Raw genomic sequence first — 23559 nt, 5'->3', positions numbered from 1 at the left:
CTAACTCTTATTTGCGATATTTATACGGAGATGTCAGTGCGAATCCGGCGATACACCATGGGCAACCTCGGACTTTCTGTAGAGGGCATGATGTCAACTGGACGAAGATGGTGCCACCTGAACGGCTTGGATACTATTGCATTGCTATTGTCGATTGGAAGTTGTATGACAAACGCCGACGATCTGGAGATTACAGAGGATGAACTTCACCAGTCCGCACCAGTACCGTAGTTACTACCGCCCGCCAAGTGTCCTCTCTAAGATGAAAATTCCAAGGTTGCTTATGAGTTTCCCGGTGCGCATGATTACTGACATTTTCGCATACAATAATCGCAATGAATGACTCCAGGATATAATATTTCACTATGTCTAAGTCTAAGAACCACACAAATCACAATCAGAACAAGAAGGCTCACCGCGTATGTCACATATATTGTCGCGAATTTATCATAAGATGGACGAGAGCGCTAATGATGGTTTGATTAGAATGGTATCAAGAAGCCAAAGACTTCGAGATATCCGTCCCTCAAGGGTGTTGACCCTAAGTTCCGAAGAAACCACAGTAAGTTATACCTTTATTCCGGTGCGCGTTTGTACATGATAGTGACCATCCGCAGGACATGCCCTTCACGGAACTGCCAAGGCTTTGAAGGAGTTCAAGGAGGGCCTTCGTGAGTCAGCTTAATTGGGATGGTTGTCATATAGATACGGAACAAAAAGAGTTTGGGAAAGGTTGTTATGTGTGCATAGCATATAATTTGTACAAAATTCAAACTATTCGGATCAGAACCTAGTGATCCTTTACTGTCTACATGCTTGACTGGTTCTGTGTCTCAAAGACAGACTTTGCAACTAAATTGAAAGCACATTTGTCATCGGCGGGAACTTACGTGGTTGTTACCCTTGCCGGTGACAGGTTTCTTTACATATTGATTTCAGATAATAATTCTCTGAAATGTGCGATATTGATAATTTGGCTGCCATTACCAAGCGATGTCTTTCTTTTGCTCCATGCGAGACCGCGTATGTCAGGTGCTGCTACAACTGATAGACGTAATATGTTTGATGCATATTATGTAATCGTAGACTTGTAATAAATAAATAAATATTTTTGAGGCATCACTCTACCCCGTGCATCGGTTAATGGTCAAACAAATCGGGTCGCCAAAAAATTGTGGTTCAAAGTTAACTTCACACCGCCGCACGACATTCGGTTTGTCTTGAAAAAAAGTTGTATTTCGGGAACTCGTGCACAGAAGTCTGACACCTACGAGCGCAGCTGCCGCTCGCTGCACAGATTTTCTTTCGGTGGACGATTTTCACGGAAACTGAAACTGTGTGGCCCTAAATATTTGGTATTCGACAGTTCTAAGGTACCAGTGGAATTGTGCAAAATCCTCTAATACATCAAAGGAATTTGTCACAGCAGGTGGACCGTCGCTATCTCAGCCGCCATAGCCACAATGATTTCGCGAACTTTTCCACGACTGCGAGGTATTTTCTTTTCATATGCAGTTGTTGCTACTTTGCGGAAGTGCGGGAGGCTAATTAGAAGTAAAGGAATTGTGGGAGGGTTGATTACCTCTGCTACGAATCACACGACCGCCATTCCCGCCTCGACTTTCCGCCATCCGGCATTGTACCATGCTCCTCGGATTTCCGGCGTGCGCTTAAAATCCGATGATAAGAAACCCGGTAAACTGGACCCGTATTCCGACATCGAGCTTGACGCCCTCGACGTTGATCAATACGGGGTCGCGGACGAACAGGAGGCCATGGTGGATGAGGAGCCGGAGTTTCTGGCTACGGAGGCTGACCCAAGTGCACCGCCGCACAAGTCGGTTGCGGAACAGCTTTTTATTAATAATGACGCCAAGTTTAATAGGGTGTTGCCGGAGTTGAATGAGAATGAGGTCGCTCCTGAGCATGCGAACCCTCCAGGGGAATGGACTCAGCAGGCTCGGATTGAGCGTATGCAAAAGGATTTCGACGAAGAGCGAGAAAGGAATAAGGAGGAAAGGAGGCTCGCGTTTGTGTATGATGAGACTGTGATCCAGAGTTTGAGAGAGAGGCTGTCGAAGGACAATGTCGATTTGGCTGAAATTGTTCGCATGGAACTCGGCGCGTTGTATGATAGAGAGCTTTTCAATGCCGAGGAAGAAGCCGCGCAGTATCAGCGCATGGTGCAAGAGGCTAAGATGAGGGCGGACGATGAAGGCAACACTGTCTTTTCAGCACCAAACGAGCCATTCACTGAGACTGAATTGTATTACCGACAGTTAAATAATGGTATGTCAAGATTGGGTTTATATTCACAGCATAGCGCACACTAACCATTGGCTATAGCTAAGCTTAACGGATCTCTGGGTGCCCAGCCAAGCCCGGCATACTCGCCACGCAGGAGTCTAAAGAACCCGCCAGCACCAAACGAAACTACGGTCTCAATGCTTGTGGCCGCGGGTGCACATCTCGGCCACAACACCCAGCGACTCCGGCAATCCAATCTGCCGTTCATTTATGGCAAACGTGACGGTATTCATATCATTGATGTCGAGAAGACAATTGCTTACCTACGCCGCGCCTGCAAAGTCGTCACCGCCGTTGCTGAACGCGGTGGTCTTATCCTCGTCGTCGGCACAAGGCCAGGTCACGAGGACGTTGTCTCGTTGACAGCAAAACGCATGCGCGGCTATCATATCATCAAATACTGGGTCCCCGGTCTCCTAACCAACGCCACGCAAGTCCTCGGTGCGCGTGACAAAAAGGTGGTCGATATGGCTGACCGTGAGATTTTGGGAATTAAACCTGGGCTGGGCAACGTTCTCCCTGATCTCGTCATCGTTCTGAACCCGATTGAGAACCGGGTGGCACTGCTGGAGTGCAAGGCTAAGATGGTGCCGACTATTGGCATCGTGGATACTGATATGGAGCACACGTTGCTCACTTACCCCATCCCTGCTAACGATGACAGCTTACGTGCCGTAGAGCTTATTGCTGGAATATTAGGAAAAGCGGGCGAGGAGGGATTGAAGCGGAGACTTAAGGAGCGCCGCGTTTGGCTTAGAGAGTCTGATGCTAGTGCTGCACCGTCGGCCGAGGCTAGCTAATGATGTCCAATCGATGATTGTAAATTATGTAAATAATAAATCTCATGAGGTGTAGTAAGATACATTTACAACTCCGGAATAACACCATAAACTAAAGAATACATGAAAAAACAATGACCTATTAGACAAAGCAACAAAGGCGAACGCAAAAGTTCGTTATAAATATACACAAAAAAATTTATACACCCTGGAGCCTAATCACGATCGGTCGTTGATGACATTAATTGTATCGTTCATGTCGATGTCATCCTGATAGTAAGCGGGAGTAAGTATTCTCTGCGCCAGTAGAATATTAGTAGGTACTGCCATCGAACGATCGACCAACATTGGAGACAACTCTACTCCAACGGGACTTCGATCTTTGTGCACGAGAGTCATCGGCGCGTCCGGTATGTCATTGAAGCCAAGCTTGACATCCTCGGACGTCGGCATTGGCGTAGTGAAGGGAGTTGCCATCGGAGAGTTCGTCGCGCTAGTGTCTCTCTTTGTAGCACGCGGTTTACGAGTGCTCAGTGAAGACTCGGTCATGGGTGGTGGATCGGGTGCAACAGGCGCCAACCGGTGCGTTTCAGTCCGGAAAAAGTTCGTTTCGTTAACGAGCAGAATGTCGCCGCCTTCCAGTTTCCGAAGATAGAATCGCATAGTGTTGATATCAACCGATGGAGAATCCGACGCAGGGTTGACAAACTGCTGAAGGAAATTTCGGAATTCTCGTGCCGTAACGTTAATTTTGTGCAAGATATTCAGTTCGTCTGGGCATAGCGGTAGTGTTGCGGCGTCTTGCTCCCACTGCTCCAAATCTTCCAACTTTGGCCGATCAGAGTCACGGTATATTCTAACGCGATAATCACATATCGGGCACGTATAGCAGTCCGCGTCCTTTATTGTTCCACGAGGAATTTTCAAGCAACGGTTGTGGTACCTGAAAGCGTTAGGCGCTAGCAGTCAGGAGAACAATGTGAGTCTATACATACCATTCGTGGCACAGCTCGCACTCAATCATAATGCCAGATTCAGGCAGTCGGCAAATGCAAAACACTTCGCGGTGACTTTCAGTTTTAGACCTTGATTCGTTATCAGGCTCTGGTGTCGGCTCATGGGAGGCTGGCTCAGCGGGCGCCCTCGGCTCATCGTTCAAGGAGAAGCAGTAATGATTCCGCTTCTCCACACTGTCAAGGTGACTCCTCAAAATATGCAGCGGAGCGTTACTCTTGCCAAATAACTTCTTTCCCTTTCGTAGCCATTCGTCAACAACCTTGGCCTGCTTCTCAAGCTCCCCTGCCCGGCTGGGTTTAATCGGTAAATCCTTCAATGAGTCCATCACCCGTCGGACTTCTCTGTATGGTGCCCGGTCTCTGACATTCTCCCTCGATGCTTGTTCAAGGAACGAAGCTATGGCTTCATTGGCTTCTTTATGCTTCAGTAAAACTTTCTCCAATGCGTCATATGTCTCTTTAGTCACCGAAGTAGTCGTGGCTTCATCATACAAGTTCTCTAGATGATCGTAATCCAGTTTCTCAGATTCTAGCAACTTGTTGACATCTCGCTCCCATGTGTCACCATGGACTTTGGCCTTCAGAAGCTTCTTGAACACGGGCTCCGTATCATCAAAGCCCAATTTGGAACCTTCAACCAGTAGAGCACCCAAGTCTTGAAGATAAATATATGTTTTTAGCGCATCGTTGACGGTCTCCTTCCACTGCAACTTCGCATAACAATTTTCCAACGCCGCAATCTGAGGGAAGTCCAACTTCAATGCGATACCAGTTTCAATGAGAGCAATGTACTCGTCCATGTTCTCAACAGGATTCGTCAGAAGATGATCAGCGCGTTTCGTAAAATCGTTCATCTGCTCAACGCGTTCCTTGAGAAGATCAATCTCTGAGGTATAGAATGGCAATTTCTCGACTTCGTCAAGTAACTTGAAGATATCTTCCGGCTTCCTAAACTCGCTCTCAGTTTCGTTAGGCTTTACGCTTCCACGCCCAGAATGGCGGTCATGCCTCCGTCGATGTTGCTGCTTCCGTGCAAGGATATTTTGCACCTCCTCAACCCACTTATTAGCAGCTTCTACTGTCTTTCGCAACTGCTCTGCTTCTGGTAAAGCATATGGAATTTTTTCACTTTCGGTTAGCAGTGACCGTAGTGCACGAAGAGTGGGTTTCTCGGAATCGGCCATAAGTCTCTCGTATTTCTCGTGCCATTCAGTAGGCTTGTGTGCGCGGTCACGGACTTTCGATACGATACTGGCAACTTCTTCGTCCTTTAATCTGACTCGCAGAATCCTCTTCGAGCGATCGCAGTCGCATAGCTCATCATAGTGGTTTAGACACACAATATTAGGAGTGCATGGACAAAGAATTTGAGAAAGATAGCAATAGGTGTTGCAGTAGGCGCACTGGATTTCCGCGTCTGGAAGGTCCACCCTGAGGTATTCCTCTTTAATGTTAGGACAAAGGTGACGAATGTGATCTCGCATTGCCATTTCCTGCTCTTGCATGGTGGCCAATGCTGGACCAAGCCTAAAATAATTGTTAACTTTCGTAAGACGTCGAGATCAACGACTGGCTTACCATGATGCAGTTTCTATTGAGTTATCCCTTGCGGCGGCAGTAAGCAGCAATTCATCATGAGAAAAGACTGGTAATTTCCGATAATCCTGGTAGGTCTCGACACCAAATTTGCCGTAAGGCTCCCAATCCGCCGGAGCAAAATTCACGGCCTCATTGAAATTGAAGCCGTGATTGAATCCAGCATGGTATGCTTGCGGAAACGTGATGACGAACTCGCCGGGCCGTTGGTCAATGGCATAACAGCTGACACCTTCTTCAATGAGGCGCTTGGGACTAAGCATAGTGACTAGCTGGAATAGAAGATCTGGCTGCTGCTCAAAGAGTTCTGGGACTGCTTTGCGCATAGCTTCCTCAAACTTGTCGGAGTCGGCGCCCGGAATACCATACCACGTCTTCGTCGCACCGAAATGCTGGTAATTCGCAGAGTAAGTGTAGTGGTCTTCGCTATGCCAACAGAAAGTCGAAAAAATCATGCCGACGTAAAGCCAAGGAACTGTCATTCCCGAAACATCTGTCTTGATATAACGCAATAATGATTTTTCATGCAGGGGCATTATATTTAAATTCCAAGGATTGGTCGAATAGGGATCAAGCGGGTTACGTTCAATCGTGGGGAATCCAGAACCGTGAATCGTAGAATGAATGTCGGCGCCGTACTCAACCTCGACGGTATCGTTCACGTCTTCAACCAGCCTCCAAAACTCTGCCTCAACTTCGTCTTCAGAAGCCTCGCGAGGTTTCTTCATCTTTGGATCGACAGACATCTTCCCCGAGTAATAGTGGTCTTTGAAATTCTTCGCTTTCTCCTGGAACTGGCGAAGATTGTACACCTGGCCATCTTCGAAGCCGAACTCGCCTGTGCCGACGAGGCATTTGTCGCAATACCAGTCGTAGTCTGGAATGCCTTTCAACTGAGGCCTAAGACAGGACATATGATATCCCGCGTCGCAGCCGTCACAAAGAAGCATATTCAGAGCGTCATCGCCCCGACCGCAGACTTCGCAGTTCTGTTAGGTTTTAGTAACATTAACCCACACTGGTAGCGTAAGGAACATACCTCTCCCGGTTTTCGTAATTGAGCCTGGTGATTTATCCGCTTGACAGCACCGATGTCTCTGTGGAGAACCATATTGGACCCTGCAACTGTCGGTGGCTGCACGGCTTCCGGGCCTAGAAACAATTTTAACTAATTAATCAACAGGAGATGAAGGAAAATAAACCTACTCTTTCTTAGTCGCTTGCTACTTCGCCGCTCGTCTGTAGACTCATCGGCAGCACTCGAATCCCCCGAAGGGGAATCCAACATTACGACATCATCACTATCCTGTTCAGATTTGACCTGGGAGTGACAGTCTCTGTCCGGAGATGCTAGACGCTTGAGATCATTTATCTGAACTAACTGAGCTACGTTGTCTGTCTGAGGGGACGCCGAGCCCATCCTCGAATGCGGCTCCGTGCTAGAACTACTCGACACCGTTCGAGACCGCTTGACAGGCATGATGGGCCCACCCTGCTCGGCCGCAATTTGTTGCTGCACCAGTGGTTTAGCGTTGATAAGATACTTCTCGTATGGAAGGACGTATTTCTGATATGAGTTCTTAAGCGACGACGACAGCGACGTCATAATCTTTCCGCTATATCCGAGCTCCCGACCAATTTCAGCCCACTGCTTTTTCTTGCAAACGACTTCGAAGCCGCCGCGCATGTCAACAGATTTCTTGAGATGATAGAGATCCAGCGGACGACGGTCGACGCTAGGGAGTTTATTGAGCGTCACGCCGCGTTGTTTGTGAAACTTGTGTAATTGGTCCAGGAAGTTGAGATTCGCTCGAGTGCCTCCTTCCATGGAATTAAGCTCCTGACGACGCGTTTTGAACCAAAATCGCTAAAAACAAAGATGGATTAGAACGGTACCATGGGACACCAACTTCTTCCACGAAGATAAATCCGCTACAAGGTGAAGACATGCAAAAGCGGGATATGAGTGGTTGCATCCTAGCCATTTCGACTCACCTCTGTATCTAAAGCGAACTCGGGTCTCCAGCTATCCGGCGGCACAACCTTAATGATCCCGTACTCCTTCCCCTCATTGGCAATGCTGGCAATGTACTTGAACGGATCTTTAAACTCATCTTCGCTGGGATAATATGTCGGTGCCTCTTGCAATCCCAAAACCCGTTCTTTTTTGGGTGGAGGCTTATGAGAGATATTTTGCCGTCCTTCGACCGTGTCCAGCTCTAATGGTAGCGCACGAGGCCGTTGGCGAGATGTAACGGACGGTATACCGTAGTTCGTTAACGGAATCGGCATCAACGCATGTCCATTCTGCGCTTTCGACCGCAGACGCGAAGCCGCTGTCGTGACTGTAGAAGGGGCATATTCCGGTACCATTATTGCTACAATTTCAAGAAGTTGTGATCAATTGGAGTGGCAATTGGGCGTACTGGTGCTGATATAAAAATGTGAAATATATCACTTTTTTGTATTTCGCTGAGGATATCGGCAACGTTTCACTCACGCTCAGTAAATTTCAGGCCGGGAATAATAACGGGGTATAACTGACGACTCCGAACAAGGAGAGTCTCGGGATATGTGGTGATATATCGTGGTGGTCGTGGCCGTGGAGGGATACGGGAATCGTGAGTGGATAGTGTGGGATTTGAGTTTGATGAATCTAGAGGCTCCCTGGTAAATTACCAATCTTAAACAGCCACCGTCCCATTATGACAGAGGCAGGATTGGTTTGTAGGGATTTGACGAGTATTTTGTATAGCACTTAAATTGCACATAGTAACTCGTGCTTGTTCTACGGGATGTATGCCATTTTGGCGTTCCTGGATGCTGCTACGGCAGTGCAATGCAGGAAATTACAATATATACTGGACTCAAAATGATACGGGTGATTGGGAAGTGTGTAGACCAGAACCTCATTCCTGTCTGCATAACCGTCAAGATATATAGTGATATAAACGTGGACATGTAATGGGACAAAGCGCGCTATGGCATAAATAGATGAGCATCGCATAAACTGCGGCGAGTTCGGCTCCAACTAATCCTACGTTGGAGAGCATTTAAGTGGAGACTCTCATTTACGCGCGTCTACCTAAATCTCGATCACTCTTGCAAAATCCACCCCAGCTATTGGCCTACAGCGAACCGGTCAATTACTCAACTAACGCTAAAATATACAATAATATCGAAAATTGCGAGAAACTCACCAATATCTCGACTCAATATTCCACTGTGGGAACTGGTGGGTCAAATATCGCATAGTCCCGTTTTAGCAGTGATATTAAAATTATAACCCTAACCTTAATTTGCGCCGCACGCTCATCACTGGGCGGAAGCGGCAGTTCTAGACCTTGCAATAAGTGGAGGAGGGTTTTGACAGGGAATTATACAATGAACCACGGTCCACTTGCTCGAAGTGGACATATTCGATGCTAATCCAGATTATAGTAGGAAGATACCGCATTATGTCAGCTACGTTTGCTAGTAGCAATGACATCATGTACTGCAGTATTAGTCATATATTGTTCATATTTAGTATACGTCATCTGCCGTTGCGCACTGGAGATTGATTCGATAATAACAGTGCCTACTTTTAATTGTCCGACTGGATGCTAGAGTGACTGCATGATCTACCGGATTTCAGATGCCAGACGTTGTACAGCTTTGCAGTTGCAGACTGGATAGCGCACTGACTAAATAATTCAAATAATGACTATGTGTAATCATAATTTCTGCCAATAACACGGAAATTGTAAGCTACTCTTCGGTATTTATGAATAGGTGATTGTGGTGCAATATCGCTGGCAGTAAACAGTGCCGTGTCGCAGATAGAGTTTACTGATCGACCTGGGCGAGGGCGAGGTTGTCGAGGGGACAAATTACATTCAAAACAGCGTTGCTCCATACTACATTTTAAAAGTAAACCCCACCCCAACTTCGACATCGCAAACAACACCTTTTAAAGTCTCCCGAGAATAAGCTACGTCTGCTGGAATTTATATAGCGGACATGGCCTCGGATGATGGGCAGCTCTGGGTAGATGCACCTTCGACGCCGGCACAAGAGGTTGAGGATCAAGGTGATGCCTACAAACAATTGGAGGCTGTACCAGCTGTGCAAACGACGCATAACGGAGGCGACATATCACAGCCATTGAGAGATATGACGATCCACGATGACAGCAATGATTTATCAATCTTCAATCACGCTAATGGTATCGCAAACAGTGCGCGAGATGAGACTGAAATAGGCGTAAATCGTGGTATCGAGCGCAATGACAATGAGGACGACTATGATGACGACGATTTTGGCGATTTTGGAGAAGCGCAAGCGTCTCCTGTCTCTGAGACTCCACCAATTACACCTATTATACAACATCGTTCTCCACGTCGGCCACAGTTGTTGGATATGGATGATTTCTCGTCGACGGAGATGTTAGAAGCAGCGACAGCTGTGATAGCGGATGACATATTCCCAACTTCGCGAATGATTGCCGCGACTTCTGAGCCCTACGATCCACCGGCGATACTAAAATCACCATTACAAGTTTCCAATCGGAGGTCGGTATATTTGATAACCTGATAATAACAGTGCCGGCAGACTGATGCGTTGATGTTAGTGCCTCGTTATGGTCGAACTTGAGGGAGGTACCGAGTCCACAGCCTCCCGACTGGCGGACTAGCAGAATACGGCGGACATATCTTGTCAGCCTTGGAGTTCCTGTCGACCTTGACCAGGTACGATTTACCGAGAACCAGAAAGAAGATAAGCTCACAATCGCAATAGGTTCTCCCCGCCAAGAAACGACAAGAGAAACTGGTACTCTCATCCAGAAGGTCAATGCAGACATCGAACGGACCCTTGTCTGCTAGGCAATCGATGCAATCGACGCGCTCAGCCCCTCTGCCAGACGAGGTAGGGTCAGATCCACCAACGCGTCCAGCATCCGTGCCGCCACCCCCGACAAGTTCGTTATCACGCTCAGGTACGCCTGGCCCACCGCCTGACTTTGACGCAGACTATACACGCCAAATATCCCGTGTCAGTGACGTCGCACTTAAGAACATGACAGCAGAGGAATTATCCGCCCACATGCAGGAATTGGAACGAGTCAAAATCGAGGCTTCGACTGTGCTTGCATATTGGATTGACAAGCGAAATTCAAGCGCGGAAGATAAGACAAAATATGAAGGCGTAATCGAGAGTTCCATTGAGTATGCCCAGAGATTACGCAGACATACTACCCGTGTCGCCGCGATTCCGCGACCGTTGTCGAGAAATAAATCCGTGACTCGATAGTGTTTGACGAGGTTATGAAGCGTAAAAAGACGTTGACATCAAGTTTGGTGGGTATGTAGATATTTTAATTTGGAGTTGTAAATTCCGTGTACTATATTGTTACCGTCTATCTCTTAAATGATAGGGCGGAGATTGGAAGACATAGACTGGGATCTAGGAGTTTGCCTGTTGTGTGATTTTTTTGATTGGTTGGAAGAATTTGTGTAACCGCACCTGCATCATATAATGACAACACTATAATATACAGATAACTAAACATATGACACATAAAATTAATGCATTTTACCCCTTACCAAGTTCGCCAAGCATCAATGTCCGATCTGTAGATCCGCTTAATATAACGTTAAGCTCCAGCGGCGAGAACCTAGCGTCATTGACGGAACCAGTATGTCCCGGTAACTTGTACAATATCTTCCCTGTCAAAGTATCCCAAATGACAACCGTTCGATCCGCAGAGCCAGCGATAATCTGCGATCCATCCGGACTGAAACTTGCGCGAAGCAAGTTCTTTTCCACGTCGCTTGCCGGCGCACCACCATATAACTTAATTAGCCGGGACTCGGGCGCGAATGGTCGGATATCCCAAGTCCTCACGGTGTTGTCCATAGAGTGAGATACCAAATACTGCATATCCTCGCTCACATTCAAGGACGTGACGGAATCAGCGTGGCCAGGGAGTGTGTAAACTACGCCTCTCTGCCGTAAATCCCAGACTTTAATATCCTCGTCTACGCCAGCCGAAAATACCTGATTCCCGCCTTCACCAAACGCAACAGCCAGAACAGGGAAATCCGTCTCCATATACTCGACGGCATGTTTCGTCCGCGGGTCCCATAGGCCAATTGACCCATCGTCGGATCCGGAGAGGAGTAACTCTGGACCGCGACGCACGCGGTCAATGCTGTTCACAATATCCTCGTGCCCGACATGCTTGCGGACGCGCACACCGCTGTCGACGTCCCATACACCCAGCGTCGCGTCCGAGGAGGCGGAATACAGGCCACGCGAGTCCCGGGAAAACGCAAGGTCGAGGACAGCACCCTTGTGGCCCTTTATTACGCCAAAGTTTTCGTTTGCACCGTATGTGTTCCAGAGCAGAATTGTCCGGTCTTGGGAGCCTGATGCTATTATTTCGCCTGTGTTGTCGAATCGGCATGCATACACTTCGCCCTGTACCTATCAGATCAACGTTCTTTTTGCCCAGATGATAACCTGAATGACGTACCGTATGACCCGATAATTGTATGATCGGTGCTTGTAGATTAGAACTCCGTTGAACCTACAATATACTTGTTAGCACGGCTTCTTCGCATCTTAGAGATTTCGCGGAGTAAAAGATTTCATACAGCTTGAATCAGCGGGCCCTGGGCAACAGACGTGTTCACGACCGCAACGGACGTCGCCGCCGTCCCGCGATGTCGCTTGGCCGGTGTGAGTTGCCCGACTTCGGAGACACCTTTCCGCTTGTCCATGTGACGACCGAGGCGCGCGTGATATCGGGTGATTTGCGTAGTGGTGTGGGCGCCTGATTGAGAGGGGTGATTGGATAGTAGTGTCGCTGCGTGAGGGTGGAGGTTTGTAGGTCTGTGAAAAAGGTTGTTTCCCGCGGCGCTTTGATGATGGGTGTCGACGTCAAGCGTGCCTGCTCGTCTACGACATTTACAAACTCAAGAATATTGGTGTATAAATAGGCTATAATCCCATCGACTATTACCCGAGAGGATTGCATTTGAATACTTCCGGTAGGACTTATGACCTGAGTGATTTCTCATATTACGATCCAAGGGGACAGCGAGAACGCCCATATAGCACCAATCAATTGTCCTACAATCACAATATGGCACGGACACCACGGCAAGTAGGCGAAGAAGTGTGGAAGACCAGAGTCGAGAAAGTGGCACGTAGTCCCATGTGTTCTCCCGTTCAAATAAGCAGCAAGACTAATAATCGCGATAGAATGCGGAGTTGGTTACGCTTACGTATGGGTCCGTGGTCGCGCAGCTTTGCAAGGACTTCGGAAATGATTATATACAAGTCAATGAGCAATTGGATAAGATGGGATATAACATCGGCATACGATTGATTGAGGATTTCTTAGCGCGGGCAAATACGAGTCGCTGTCGGACGTTTAAAGATACAGCCGAGATTATTTCCAAAGTGAGTTTCAAGTTTGGTTTGCTTGTGACAGTGGAAAAGCAAGAGTGCTAACATTGTGTGGGTATAGGTTGGATTCAAGATATTTTTGAATATTACACCGACTGTGGGGAATTGGTCACAGGATAATAAACAGTTCAGTCTGATATTTGACGAGAATCCGTTAGCGGATTTTGTGGAGCTGCCAGATGACGGCAAGGCTGTCAATGAGCTGTGGTATTCTAATATACTGTGTGGGGTTTTAAGAGGTGCTCTAGAGATGGTATGCCATTTAGGAGTAACGAATACGAATGAGATAGATGCTGACAAGCTGACGTCATAGGTTCAAACGCAAGTGGAGGCGCAGTTTATAAGCGATGTGTTACGTGGACATGAGACTACAGAAATGCGGGTTACACTAATTCGTATATTGGAGGACGAAATGCCAGTGGGAGACGACTAGATTCAATGTTGGATATGGGACTGCGAGAAGCAAGGTTATGCGGCAAGAGATCGTTATCTGTTGTACAATACATATATGTTCGCCTAGCAAAAACTCGCAAAGTCAGCAACACCCGCAATATTTCGAAAATTAAGCAGGCATTGGAAGTCTTTTGACTCAAAAAGGAGCTGCCAATCCACGTGGGACTTGGACTGTACAGAAGCTTCGCTGCTACTGTACAGCCGGGCTAGGACCCAACGCGGCAGCATCCCGAAGACACTGCCACTTGACATCATGTGCCAGTGAAGTAACATGATGGAAGCATTAAAGATCGAGGTGCATCTCTGGCAGTCAATGTATAGATTCTCTTTTAGCCGAGAATCTACAGAAAAGAAGGTAACATGCATTTCGACAATGGCGTAGGAAACCCTGCGGGAAAAACAAAGAATCCCAGAGGTAAAACCTAACATTGATTCTTTTGACGACGGAAAAGGGGCATCCATTTGGACAAAGGTGTAGGGAACCCCTCTTGGAATAAAAACCCAGTGGGAAAACAAAGAATCCCGGTGGTAAAACCTAACACTGTTCCTTCTGACGACGATGTCAACTTCTTTATTTGACGGAACTTCCCCAAGACGACTTGCGAATGCCTGCTTATTGAATATTTGAATCGGAGGATCTGACCGCGAGCGGCATACGAAATTATTGAATAACTAGACGTTTGTGGGGTTATATCACTGAGGAGTGTTCGAACACACCTACTCTCGCCCCCGGACACTATTCTGGAGTCGGCTAGTCACCACTCAAACCTAGTCCAGCCCGCTTGCAGGTATTTCGCATGAAGCCGACCCAAAGAGGGTGGCGAGTGGTGCTGGTAGAGACCGGTTACAATAACATACATGTTGCCTGAGGCCGCGAATGGTCGCAGTCACAAGCCGCTGCCCAAGAAATACGCGAACCCACTAAAGGCGGGTGGCTCACGTGCTGGAATGAAACCTTAGTCTGTTCGAGCCTGCTGCCAGGTCCTGGAGAGCCCCATAAAGGGAATATTACAGTATATGTATTCCACATAATATATACAATTAAATATTATGATTATGATACTACAGCAGGCCGACACACGCAGTGGCTGACTGGGTGTATCACAATTTGACTAACAACTCGGTGCACAAGTGGCCGGACGATAGCACCATATATCCAGTACAAACAAATAAGCGCGACTCACAAAGGTGGTTTGTAGTCCTGAATTCAGGACCGTATTTAGTGCCCATGCGTCGATCGTCAGACGTCGGCTGGTCTATGTACTTATTTATGTGACAGTTGTATGGAAGGGGATGACTCGGGAAGTAATTGCAAACCGCCGGCGCGGCGATTGTCTGATGTCAAGTGAGGGTCTAAAGTCAGTGGACTCGGGTAATGCATTGAACAAGCAGTACACGCTATTCATTCCCTTTCTGCATGATCCCGCAACGTAGTCAATGTCTGCCAACAATTGCGTCTGGAACAGTGTACTATCGCACCAAAAACACATGGGATCGCGAGGAGACTGGCTCAGTGTTCGCGCGAGCAGATCGAGTTGCTCCGTTCACTAGTTTATCTCGGTCGTCGCATTTCTCAGCATGGCCTGAGATCTACGCTGTTCAAAATGCACTGTGCGGCATATTTGCACCATAAATATGGCAACGTCTGCGCGCTTAGCACAACGCCACGGCTCGCCAGTTGTGAAGCGCAACCCGCCCTCCGCACTCGCACCCGCACTCGCCCTCACCACTGCACTCTTGCCCTGTCCAGTGCTCTCTACACTCCCCGCTCCGACTCCCTCCGCAGGCCGCGTCCAGTAGGAACTTTGCCATGAACCCGGACACGCCTCTGGCCGCGCCGCCGGGCACAAACACCGGCACTGCGCCTGGCTCTGCGCCTCAGCTCCAGCAACAGCAGCTACAGCATCAACAACTTCAGCAGTCCACTCACCAGCATCGATCGGAGCAGGACTTTCTCAATGCTTACATCTATGACTACCTCATGAAGCACAACCTACACCAGTCCGCACGTGTCTTCGGTCAGGAGGCCGATGTCAAGGTCCATACCGTCATGAAAGGCGCGACTATCGGTCAACCGGCCGCCGCGCGATTCATGGGCCAGAACCAGCGCCGCGACATCGACTCATCCGAAATTATGGGCGATGTCAAGTTTGAGAAATCTCGCGCTAACGGTGACACTTCCAACCCGAACGCGAGCAATAACGGCCCAGGCAAGAACGGCGCAACCGACCACGACTCAAAGCCTCCCAATGCAAACAATACCTTGTCTACAGCGAATAACGGTGGCGGCCACGATGATCCCGCATCCGGCGCGAGTGGAAACGGCAATACACTATCCAAATCCGTCGGAATCATCGACGCACCCGAAGGATTTTTGTTCGAGTGGTGGCTCATATTCTGGGATCTCTTGTTCGCGCGATCGAACAAGCCGGCGAGTATTCCGGCCCAGCAATTCGTCCATGCTCAGGTACGAGATCCCGCTGAATTATTTTAATGTTCCAATCGATTTATTAACCGTTTTCTACAGCGCCTGCGACAGGAGCAGGTGGCGCGAGCCGCACAGCTTCAGCAGCAACACGGCCCTGGCGGTGCTGCCATAGGCGCCCAAAGCCAGATCATGAATCCTACGGCCATGGCGGGCTATCCTCATAATGCGTCGGCAATAACTGCGCGATTGAACGGTATCGGTCATTTACCGGAGGGCATGACTGACATCGAGAAGCAACGACAACAGCAGCTTGCCCGTCAAGCTGCTCTCACGCGTCGTGCTGCTGCGGGTGGACTGACTGCGTAAGTTCAAAACGGTGCTTATAGAGTATGTAAGGACCAGTTGCTAACAGTCGATTAAGCGCTCAGATACAAACAATGAGGCAGCAGCAACAGATGTACGCCCAACAACAGCAACATATGCAGCAGGCGGCACAGCAGGCCGGACAACTTTCTCAACAGGGACCGCAGCCAGGCCAACCACAAGAGTCCGGCGTCGACGGCAGATCTGAACACTCTCCTACCCCCGCACAGTCTGGATCCCCATCCAAGAGGCAGCGGCTCTCGCCAGATGGAGCTTATTCACAGGTTGCGTCCAATCGATTTGTGAATGCTGCTGGTCAACAAACAAACAATCAGGCGGCGCACCAGATGCTCCTCAACACAGGAATGAATCCAGGCCAGATGAATCAGCAATTTAGTGCCCCGATTCTGCAGTTAAAGCAGCAACAGGCTCAGCAGCAGCAGGCCCAGCATTTACAGCAGCAGGCTAATCAGCAGGGCCACTTGCAACAGCAGCCGGGACTGTCTCAGGCGGCTATGCAGGCTCAGCAGCTTCAGCAGTACTCGAGCAATCTCATGAACAATCATCGTGCGCTCTTGAACATGAGCAAGGGACAAGGAGCAGCTGGACCCGGCTTGCAACCTGGTGCTTCCCACATTCCTGGTGGCTCGCCCATGATTACTCACTCGTCGTCTGAACAGGGACATCCTGCCATGTACGTTGCCGACTCTTACGGCCAAAACCCCGCCGCCCCTGGTCAGTTACGCATTCCCCCTGGCACACAACAGTCAGTGGGTGGCAACACGAATGCCCTGCAAGACTATCAAATGCAGTTGATGTTGCTCGAGCAGCAGAATAAGCGACGGCTTATGGTTGCTCGACAGGAACAGCAGGATGCTGTCATCAAGCAACCCTCTACTTCTGGCGCGCCAGGCGGTCAGCCAGGACAGCAACCAGGGCAACTAGGACAGGGCCAACAACCAGGCGAGAATATTGCCCCGTTCCCGGCTATGTCACCACAGCAAGGACGACTTGCGCCATCGCCACAGCCTAATATGGATATGGCCAAACGCGCAACGCCCAAGATTACGAATCAAGCCATTCCGGGATCGCCATTGCCAGATGGCCAGCAGCACCCTGCAGGTCAGGGTCAGCAAGCGAACTCTCGGAACGCGTCGCCGAATATGGCGGGTGGATTCTCTGCCATGGATCAGTTCAATGTTCTTGTCGGTGGTCCGGGCGGCAACAATCTTATGATGCGTGGCGTGCAGCCGTCGCACCCGCAAGGCTTCAATGCGGCTCACCTTCAACAACTTGCTGCTGATCAAGGTGGTCCTCGCCAGCAGGGCATACCTGGTAGACAGCAAACCAACGCCAACTTGATATGGACACAGCAACAAAGTAATGGTCAGCAAATGATGCCGGGTCAGAACCAGCCTGGTCTCCAACAAGGTGGGCAGCAGGCTATCTCTCAGCAAGGACCGCAGCCGCAATCCCGACAACAGCAGCAACAGCAGATGCCGCCGCCACAAGCTCCGTCTAGCGCTCCGCGCGCATCAGCGTCGCCGTCCATGGCGAGCACTCCTATCACGGCCCCTACTCCACCCGCGGCGAAGATACTACCCAAGGGTAAAAAGGAACCACGCGAACCAAAAAAGCGCACAAAAAAGCAGCAGGCCGCTGCCGCGGCCGCCGCAGCTGCTGCAGCGGCGGGCAATCAACCTGTCACTCCTTCGGCGACTCCTGGTCCTACATCCGAGCCGCCTACTCCGACCACGCCTATAACTCCGCAACATCCTCTGTCGTTTACGAACGGGAATGCTGGTGGTGCTGGCAACAATATGACCGGTGGTACCAACCCATTACTTCTTAAAGCGACGACCTTCTCTGCCTCGCAGAATGCCGCGAATAATACCGGCAATATATCGAATGCCTCGAACAATGTTTCTGCTCCGTCGACATCGTCGCTGACCGCAAGCTCCGGATCGGCACCTCAGACTTCGGAAGCTCCGTCATCGTTTTTGGACGCGGACGCGCCGTCGCTGTTCCCTGATTTTGGCACAGGCGCTGATGGTGATATCGGCGACTTGGAGTTTGATATCAATACGTTTCTGAACACGGATGATGCTACGGCTGGAGGTCTAAATTTTGATCCTACCAGTGGGTTCACGTGGAACGAGAGCGTCGAGGCTACGGGCGATGTTTAATTGTATGGCTGATAGAGTCTGTGCGATACGGAATAGCGATGTTTACAAAAGAGATTTTTCTTCTATCAAAAGCGATGTGTGAAAAAGTTTGTAGAGACTGGGATTCTAATTTATGCATTCTTTGATTTCAACTTGTATACTTTTTTGTGAGTGTTTTGATTAGTGTTCATATTCCGGTAATACTTATTTTGTGTTTTGTATCGTTTTATACGTGTTATTCTTGTGTTAGTAGCACTTCTGCAGTATTTTTTAGTGTATAATAACTCCTGGGTGTTTTTGGTGTTGGGTTAATTTTTATTGTTTTATTTTTGTATGTTTTTTGTCTATGTTTTAGTATAATTTAAGTGCACCCTTTTGTGATATTACTAATTAGTTTGTTTTCTTGTTTATTAGTGAATTCGAGAAGTTTTGTGTTTATGCCATTTTTGTGCTTTTAACGTGTATTTTTTATTTTGTGCGATTTTGTGCGATTATGTGAGGTAGTAATATAGTGGTATATAGTATGCGATGATAATGAAGACGATATGGTTTCAAAGAATGCATGCGTGTAACTTTTGGTAGTGTGAACACATGTCCACTATCGGCTTAACGACCAGAAACAACGAGCCTAAACAATACTTATTCGAATCAACTTCACCTTTGGATTGTATAAATAATAGCTTGCATATTGACTTGCGCTTCAACGTTATGCACAAACTGCAAGTCCCCTAACCGCGCACTTTGTCAAGGGTCGTGGCTTAGGGTTATTTATTCCTTTACATATAACTTATAGTTAGTATATTATCTCCAGCAATTCGTGGTACCACTCGAACTATGCAGCGACCCATGTAGCTTAGTTCTCTCTTCCGTCTGTGTAAGTTGATATTGCAAACAGCGGTAGAAGATGTCGATGCTTTACGACGCCGACGATCCCGAGACTGAGCGCATGCGTCAGTTGATTGCGGCGGATTATACAGATTCCGGTTCAGAAGGTGACGATAACGTTGGTTCTGATTTCGAGAATATTGAGGATGGAGATGAAGGTTCTAATAATGATGGGATGACTGCGCGGAGTGGGAACCTGTTTGAAAATGGGAATGAAGTGAGAGACGATGATGCTAATGGTGGTGAGAGTGGAATTGATGATACTGTACTTGATCCGTCGCTACGTGACGACGCTGTTTTTCATGACCATTTGCGTATGGCTGCAGGATTTAAATCTGCATCTGGGCAATCTAAAAGCAAGAAAAAGAAGAGACGAGGCGGGTTTGGCGGTGGCAGTCGTGAACAAGAGCCGTCTGACGAAGTTAAGATTCTACTCGGTCAAGCGAACCAGGCGTACGCGACCGACGATTTAGACGAGGCGGAGCGGATATTGGGAGAAGTCATTCGGATTGACAATCATGTCTACGCGGCGTGGAAGACGTTGGGCGAGATTCATAAGCAGCGTGGGAATATCCCGAAGTGCTTGCTCGCGTGGATCTCTGCTGGACATCTGCGGTTGAAAGATAGTGAATTGTGGTCGATTTGTGGGAAATTATCGTTCCAGATCGGACAGATCGATCAGGCGCTGTATTGCTACAACCGTGCTATTCTTGCAAATGGGCAGGACGTTGAGGCTATTTTTGAACGAGGGTTGGTGTTTAAAGAGATGGGTAACCTTGGAAAGGTAAGCTTTTGTTTTTGGCATGTTCGGTAGCTATGGGATTGTTGATGACTGTAATAGGCTCTCGAGGGGTTCAAGAAACTGCACGATTTGCTGCCAGACGACCTTACCGTGATCAAAGAGCTCGCATCAGTACACGTACTACAACGGAACATCCCATCTGCGGCAAAGTTATACGAAGATATCCTGCAGACATCCCAGTCCCCACAAGCATCTCTCATATCGTCATCTCGCCGCTCATCAAGTCCATCATTTGGCTGGTCGGAACTCAACATCCTTGCAGAACTCTACGGCGCACAGAAAGAATGGCTCAAAGCAATTAAATTCATCAAATCGACAGCCAGATGGCTTCTCCAGCGCACCTCCGAACGTTTCTGGAATGACGTACCAGACGACAACGACGATGAATACGATCCTGCTCGAGCAGTACTTAACCGCCATTTTCAGTTGTCGAAACGTGGAAACGTCGCTGCCATGAGTGGGTACACGATACCGCTCGATCTGCGTGCAAAAATGGCTATTTACAGATTGAAATTGGGACACATAGACACCGCGCTTATGCACGCCGGGTTCTTACTTGCCGAAGCCGAGAAACACAGTGACGGGTCAACAGATGAAGAAGCTCGGCGTTATGCAGATCTGTATTTAGACGTCGCTGAGGCTTTGGTCGATGCGGAGCAATACGAGCAGGCACTCGCGCTGTACGCGCCTTTGGCTGAGATTGAGGAATACGCGACCCCCCAGCTCGTCATGGCCATGGGTCGGTGTCTTCACGGCCTCGCGGACTTTGAGCAAGCGGAAGCTGCCTATCAGACCGTGATCGCAGGTGACCACGGCAATTTAGATGCCAGGATCGCGTTGGCTGAGGTGTACGAAGCAACAGGTAAGCGGCATGAAGCGCTGGAACTCGTGAACGAGGTCATGAAGCTGCGGAGAGAGCAGGAGCGCGAACGGAATGCGGTGTCTGCTGCCTCGAGGGGAGTTTCAGTTGAGCCGCAAGTGGAGCGAGAGCCAAGTCTGGCAGGCGGCGAGTCAGTACCGTCATTCATTCCGAATACTGAGGGGCGCAGTGCGGTTAAGGGACCGGGGCCAGGTTCACGATCACGACCATCGGCGACGAGCACCGGTAAAGTTCGGTCATCGAGGAGCGAGCGTATGCAGGCTGAGGAACAGGCTGCGCAAGTCGTACAAGCAAAGCTCAAACGCCTCAGACAATACCAGGATGGTCTGAAGACCGGTAATCCTGTGGCAGTGTCTGAGTGGTTACAAACAGCGTCGGAATTGGTGGATATGTTCACGAATACGAAGGCATTCTATCCTTCGGATAAACAGCGCGTTTTCCGCGGGTTCTTTGCGACCGCTCGTCGCCGTGCTGGCAGGCAGACGCTGCATGATAAATTACAAGGCATGGCCACGCGTTTGCAAGAGTCACTCCAGCAACCAGCGATCCACGAAGAAGAGCCAGAGCAAGATGCTACAGCTTTCCGCGGATTGTCATTCGACGGCTGGTTTTCGATATTCATGCAGTATGCGCTGACTTTGACTTGGCACGAGGAAATAGAAGATGCGTATTCGGTGTTGAAGAGTGCAAAGGACGCGAACGTGTTTCATCAAGACAAGGAGCGAGTGCGCATTATGACCATGGTAAACTTGGCTTGCGCTCTACATGTCAGGGATTACAAGACCGCAATGGATACTGTGCGCACGTTCCTCGCTCAACAGGAAACACAATTTAATCCTGCCATGTACCGACTGCTACTGTGCTGTTTACCTGCCGGCACTTCCGCCTCAGAGATTTTCAATTTACCTGGAACTCAGAAGTATCTCCTCCGTCACGTGAAGGGTATGGACTCTCTTGTTCAAGGCCACGCCATAGTTGGATCCATCAAGGTGAAGGATAACTCGTCAGAAGCGTCTGCTGCGCAATTCGAAAAGGAAAATCCTGTGTTGTTGACCTTATACGGACAAATTCTAGCAGCGTCACGAAGTCACGTACCTAGTTTGAGCTACTACATGAGAGCGTTCGCTGTCGCGCCGCAGGATCCAATGATTCTATTCTCCATCGCAATGGCTCATCTCCATCGCGCTATGCAGCGACAGACGAATAATCGACATCTGCAGATCGTTCAGGGATTAAGTTACTTGATCGATTACTATCGCGTCCGTGTAGGATCTTCGAAGGGAAAGGTGACCGGATGGGCGGAGTTGCAGGAGACAAATTATAATATGGGCAGGGCGTTTCACATGCTGGGCCTGCCAACTCTCGCAACAAAGTATTATGAGAGTGCGTTGGCGGTCAAGTTACCATCAGCAGAAGAAGACAATAGTGTCAGGACGTATAATCTGCGGATGGTTATTGCATATAATTTACAGTTGGTGTACGTTATGAGCGGAAATTTTAGGCTTGCGAGGATGATTGTTGATGAGTATTTGGTGATTTGATTTTTAAGGATTGGCGTTTTGGATTATTGTATGGTCTCGTTGTGTAAATTAGGGTGTACAGTAGATAATGATCCAAAATAATGTATTATATTTGTTCGATCCACTAAAGGTAGACATCTTCTGGCCGTACTCTACAGTTCTCGCCATCTTCCCGTATACTGTCCCGATTCTTATCCCTCTTGAGCGGTTTTCTCATATCTAAACCCTTTGATTAGAGTCTTACACGAAAGAGGATATCGAACAAAGAGCTTACCAAACGCATCCTCGTTGTCGACCCCATCGTCGCTGCCGTAATATCCGACCACGCGGCGATACACGCTATATCCAAAATTCCTGTACATCCCAATAGCCAGCGCATTGCTTGCGCGGACAAATAAATCAATGAAGTATGCATCATACGGATCCTCGCTGCGGCGCTCCAAGTTCTCGACCAACGTCCGCGCGAGTCCGATGCGACGGTAATCAGCCGCGACACTCAGGCATGTAACATGACCATGCCATTCCTTGCCTCTACCTTCAGCTTTGCCCATCACTGCAACCAAAGAGTTAGAATAACCGTTTCAGGCAAGGAAAGGAATGTATCAACTCACTGTACCCGGTTATTTCGCCCTGAGGATTCTCGGTACTAAAAAATAGTGAAGGCCATTGTGCCAGATATGACAGATAAAACGATATGTTGTAGTTCTCTGTCAGCACGTCAAGGTTGACTGCGTTTACTCGGAATAAATCTGTAGCGTGGAATGGCTTTAGAGACGTCATAGGCAGGTTGGATGTTGAAGAAATACAATGATGAGATGGTTTACTATACCATTGCGGCTCGGCGTAAAAGCCACGGCGAGCGGTAATAACGGTTGCAACTAAATCAATGTTGCGCGCTTCAAAAAATTAA

The 23559-nt window shown here is 48.7% G+C and overlaps 9 protein-coding genes across 9 annotated transcripts; 6 read left to right on the top strand and 3 right to left on the bottom strand.

Moving 5' to 3' along the window:
- Nucleotides 1-365: 365 nt before the first annotated feature.
- Nucleotides 366-685, top strand: V1508DRAFT_347536 (60S ribosomal protein eL29; the record flags this gene model as incomplete). Its single annotated transcript, XM_066936696.1, has 3 exons — nucleotides 366-419; nucleotides 487-562; nucleotides 618-685. The coding sequence occupies 3 exons, from the start codon at nucleotides 366-368 to the stop codon at nucleotides 683-685; spliced, it is 198 nt and encodes a 65-aa protein (XP_066798752.1).
- Nucleotides 686-1165: 480 nt separating this feature from the next.
- V1508DRAFT_379429 (mitochondrial 37S ribosomal protein uS2m) lies at nucleotides 1166-3224 on the top strand. The gene is made up of 4 exons (XM_066937658.1): nucleotides 1166-1355; nucleotides 1414-1494; nucleotides 1561-2289; nucleotides 2347-3224. Exons 2-4 carry the CDS (start codon nucleotides 1464-1466, stop codon nucleotides 3105-3107), a joined length of 1521 nt encoding a protein of 506 aa, XP_066798751.1. The 5' UTR covers nucleotides 1166-1355; nucleotides 1414-1463; the 3' UTR covers nucleotides 3108-3224.
- On the bottom strand, nucleotides 3112-8322 carry V1508DRAFT_459096 (PLU-1-like protein-domain-containing protein). Its single transcript, XM_066942736.1, has 6 exons — nucleotides 7694-8322; nucleotides 6905-7565; nucleotides 6738-6850; nucleotides 5681-6687; nucleotides 4082-5629; nucleotides 3112-4029 (listed from the first exon to the last, which is right to left on the bottom strand). The coding sequence occupies exons 1-6, from the start codon at nucleotides 8069-8071 to the stop codon at nucleotides 3306-3308; spliced, it is 4431 nt and encodes a 1476-aa protein (XP_066798750.1). The 5' UTR covers nucleotides 8072-8322; the 3' UTR covers nucleotides 3112-3305.
- A 1270-nt stretch (nucleotides 8323-9592) lies between these two features.
- V1508DRAFT_408586 (uncharacterized protein) lies at nucleotides 9593-11241 on the top strand. Its single transcript, XM_066939026.1, has 3 exons — nucleotides 9593-10251; nucleotides 10311-10428; nucleotides 10478-11241. Exons 1-3 carry the CDS (start codon nucleotides 9701-9703, stop codon nucleotides 10988-10990), a joined length of 1182 nt encoding a protein of 393 aa, XP_066798749.1. The 5' UTR covers nucleotides 9593-9700; the 3' UTR covers nucleotides 10991-11241.
- V1508DRAFT_98626 (WD40-repeat-containing domain protein) lies at nucleotides 11132-12592 on the bottom strand. The gene is made up of 3 exons (XM_066943134.1): nucleotides 12337-12592; nucleotides 12216-12269; nucleotides 11132-12160 (listed from the first exon to the last, which is right to left on the bottom strand). The coding sequence occupies exons 1-3, from the start codon at nucleotides 12460-12462 to the stop codon at nucleotides 11273-11275; spliced, it is 1068 nt and encodes a 355-aa protein (XP_066798748.1). The 5' UTR covers nucleotides 12463-12592; the 3' UTR covers nucleotides 11132-11272.
- On the top strand, nucleotides 12539-13670 carry V1508DRAFT_408580 (NO signaling/Golgi transport ligand-binding domain-containing protein). Its single transcript, XM_066939025.1, has 4 exons — nucleotides 12539-12887; nucleotides 12947-13147; nucleotides 13215-13406; nucleotides 13467-13670. Exons 1-4 carry the CDS (start codon nucleotides 12828-12830, stop codon nucleotides 13584-13586), a joined length of 573 nt encoding a protein of 190 aa, XP_066798747.1. The 5' UTR covers nucleotides 12539-12827; the 3' UTR covers nucleotides 13587-13670.
- Nucleotides 13671-16223: 2553 nt separating this feature from the next.
- On the top strand, nucleotides 16224-18583 carry V1508DRAFT_347887 (uncharacterized protein; the record flags this gene model as incomplete). Its single annotated transcript, XM_066936707.1, has 2 exons — nucleotides 16224-16396; nucleotides 16456-18583. 2 exons carry the CDS (start codon nucleotides 16224-16226, stop codon nucleotides 18581-18583), a joined length of 2301 nt encoding a protein of 766 aa, XP_066798746.1.
- Nucleotides 18584-19336: 753 nt separating this feature from the next.
- On the top strand, nucleotides 19337-22779 carry V1508DRAFT_363600 (uncharacterized protein). Its single transcript, XM_066937276.1, has 2 exons — nucleotides 19337-20231; nucleotides 20289-22779. The coding sequence occupies exons 1-2, from the start codon at nucleotides 19467-19469 to the stop codon at nucleotides 22668-22670; spliced, it is 3147 nt and encodes a 1048-aa protein (XP_066798745.1). The 5' UTR covers nucleotides 19337-19466; the 3' UTR covers nucleotides 22671-22779.
- On the bottom strand, nucleotides 22743-23473 carry V1508DRAFT_363595 (acyl-CoA N-acyltransferase). The gene is made up of 3 exons (XM_066937275.1): nucleotides 23261-23473; nucleotides 22924-23202; nucleotides 22743-22868 (listed from the first exon to the last, which is right to left on the bottom strand). Exons 1-3 carry the CDS (start codon nucleotides 23427-23429, stop codon nucleotides 22774-22776), a joined length of 543 nt encoding a protein of 180 aa, XP_066798744.1. The 5' UTR covers nucleotides 23430-23473; the 3' UTR covers nucleotides 22743-22773.
- Nucleotides 23474-23559: the final 86 nt, after the last annotated feature.

The sequence above is a fragment of the Lipomyces doorenjongii genome (genome assembly GCF_038497915.1).
Source record: "Lipomyces doorenjongii strain NRRL Y-27504 unplaced genomic scaffold V1508scaffold_2, whole genome shotgun sequence".
NCBI classification, from domain to species: Eukaryota; Fungi; Ascomycota; class Lipomycetes; order Lipomycetales; family Lipomycetaceae; genus Lipomyces; species Lipomyces doorenjongii.
Note: the sequence above shows the minus strand (reverse complement) of the source record. Positions and strands in the feature narration are given on the sequence as shown.

Excerpts from the sequence above, each read along its gene's own strand:
- V1508DRAFT_408580 (XM_066939025.1), top strand. The coding sequence starts at position 12,828 with ATGGCACGGACACCACGGCAAGTAGGCGAAGAAGTGTGGAAGACCAGA. Across the intron at positions 12,888-12,946 it reads AGACCAGAGTCGAGAAAGTG|AATGCGGAGTTGGTTACGCT; the intron begins GCACGTAGTCCC and ends TAATCGCGATAG. Across the intron at positions 13,407-13,466 it reads TAAGAGGTGCTCTAGAGATG|GTTCAAACGCAAGTGGAGGC; the intron begins GTATGCCATTTA and ends CTGACGTCATAG.
- V1508DRAFT_363600 (XM_066937276.1), top strand. The coding sequence starts at position 19,467 with ATGTCGATGCTTTACGACGCCGACGATCCCGAGACTGAGCGCATGCGT. Across the intron at positions 20,232-20,288 it reads AGATGGGTAACCTTGGAAAG|GCTCTCGAGGGGTTCAAGAA; the intron begins GTAAGCTTTTGT and ends TGACTGTAATAG.
- V1508DRAFT_459096 (XM_066942736.1), bottom strand. The coding sequence starts at position 8,071 with ATGGTACCGGAATATGCCCCTTCTACAGTCACGACAGCGGCTTCGCGT. Across the intron at positions 6,688-6,737 it reads AATTACGAAAACCGGGAGAG|AACTGCGAAGTCTGCGGTCG; the intron begins GTATGTTCCTTA and ends AAAACCTAACAG. Across the intron at positions 5,630-5,680 it reads TCAATAGAAACTGCATCATG|GCTTGGTCCAGCATTGGCCA; the intron begins GTAAGCCAGTCG and ends CAATTATTTTAG.
- V1508DRAFT_379429 (XM_066937658.1), top strand. The coding sequence starts at position 1,464 with ATGATTTCGCGAACTTTTCCACGACTGCGAG. Across the intron at positions 1,495-1,560 it reads AACTTTTCCACGACTGCGAG|GAATTGTGGGAGGGTTGATT; the intron begins GTATTTTCTTTT and ends TTAGAAGTAAAG. Across the intron at positions 2,290-2,346 it reads TTACCGACAGTTAAATAATG|CTAAGCTTAACGGATCTCTG; the intron begins GTATGTCAAGAT and ends CATTGGCTATAG.
- V1508DRAFT_363595 (XM_066937275.1), bottom strand. The coding sequence starts at position 23,429 with ATGACGTCTCTAAAGCCATTCCACGCTACAGATTTATTCCGAGTAAAC. Across the intron at positions 23,203-23,260 it reads GGGCGAAATAACCGGGTACA|TGATGGGCAAAGCTGAAGGT; the intron begins GTGAGTTGATAC and ends CTTTGGTTGCAG. Across the intron at positions 22,869-22,923 it reads CGACAACGAGGATGCGTTTG|ATATGAGAAAACCGCTCAAG; the intron begins GTAAGCTCTTTG and ends CAAAGGGTTTAG.
- V1508DRAFT_98626 (XM_066943134.1), bottom strand. The coding sequence starts at position 12,462 with ATGGACAAGCGGAAAGGTGTCTCCGAAGTCGGGCAACTCACACCGGCC. Across the intron at positions 12,270-12,336 it reads AGGGCCCGCTGATTCAAGCT|GTTCAACGGAGTTCTAATCT; the intron begins GTATGAAATCTT and ends AGTATATTGTAG. Across the intron at positions 12,161-12,215 it reads TACAATTATCGGGTCATACG|GGCGAAGTGTATGCATGCCG; the intron begins GTACGTCATTCA and ends TGATAGGTACAG.
- V1508DRAFT_408586 (XM_066939026.1), top strand. The coding sequence starts at position 9,701 with ATGGCCTCGGATGATGGGCAGCTCTGGGTAGATGCACCTTCGACGCCG. Across the intron at positions 10,252-10,310 it reads TTACAAGTTTCCAATCGGAG|TGCCTCGTTATGGTCGAACT; the intron begins GTCGGTATATTT and ends CGTTGATGTTAG. Across the intron at positions 10,429-10,477 it reads TTCCTGTCGACCTTGACCAG|GTTCTCCCCGCCAAGAAACG; the intron begins GTACGATTTACC and ends CAATCGCAATAG.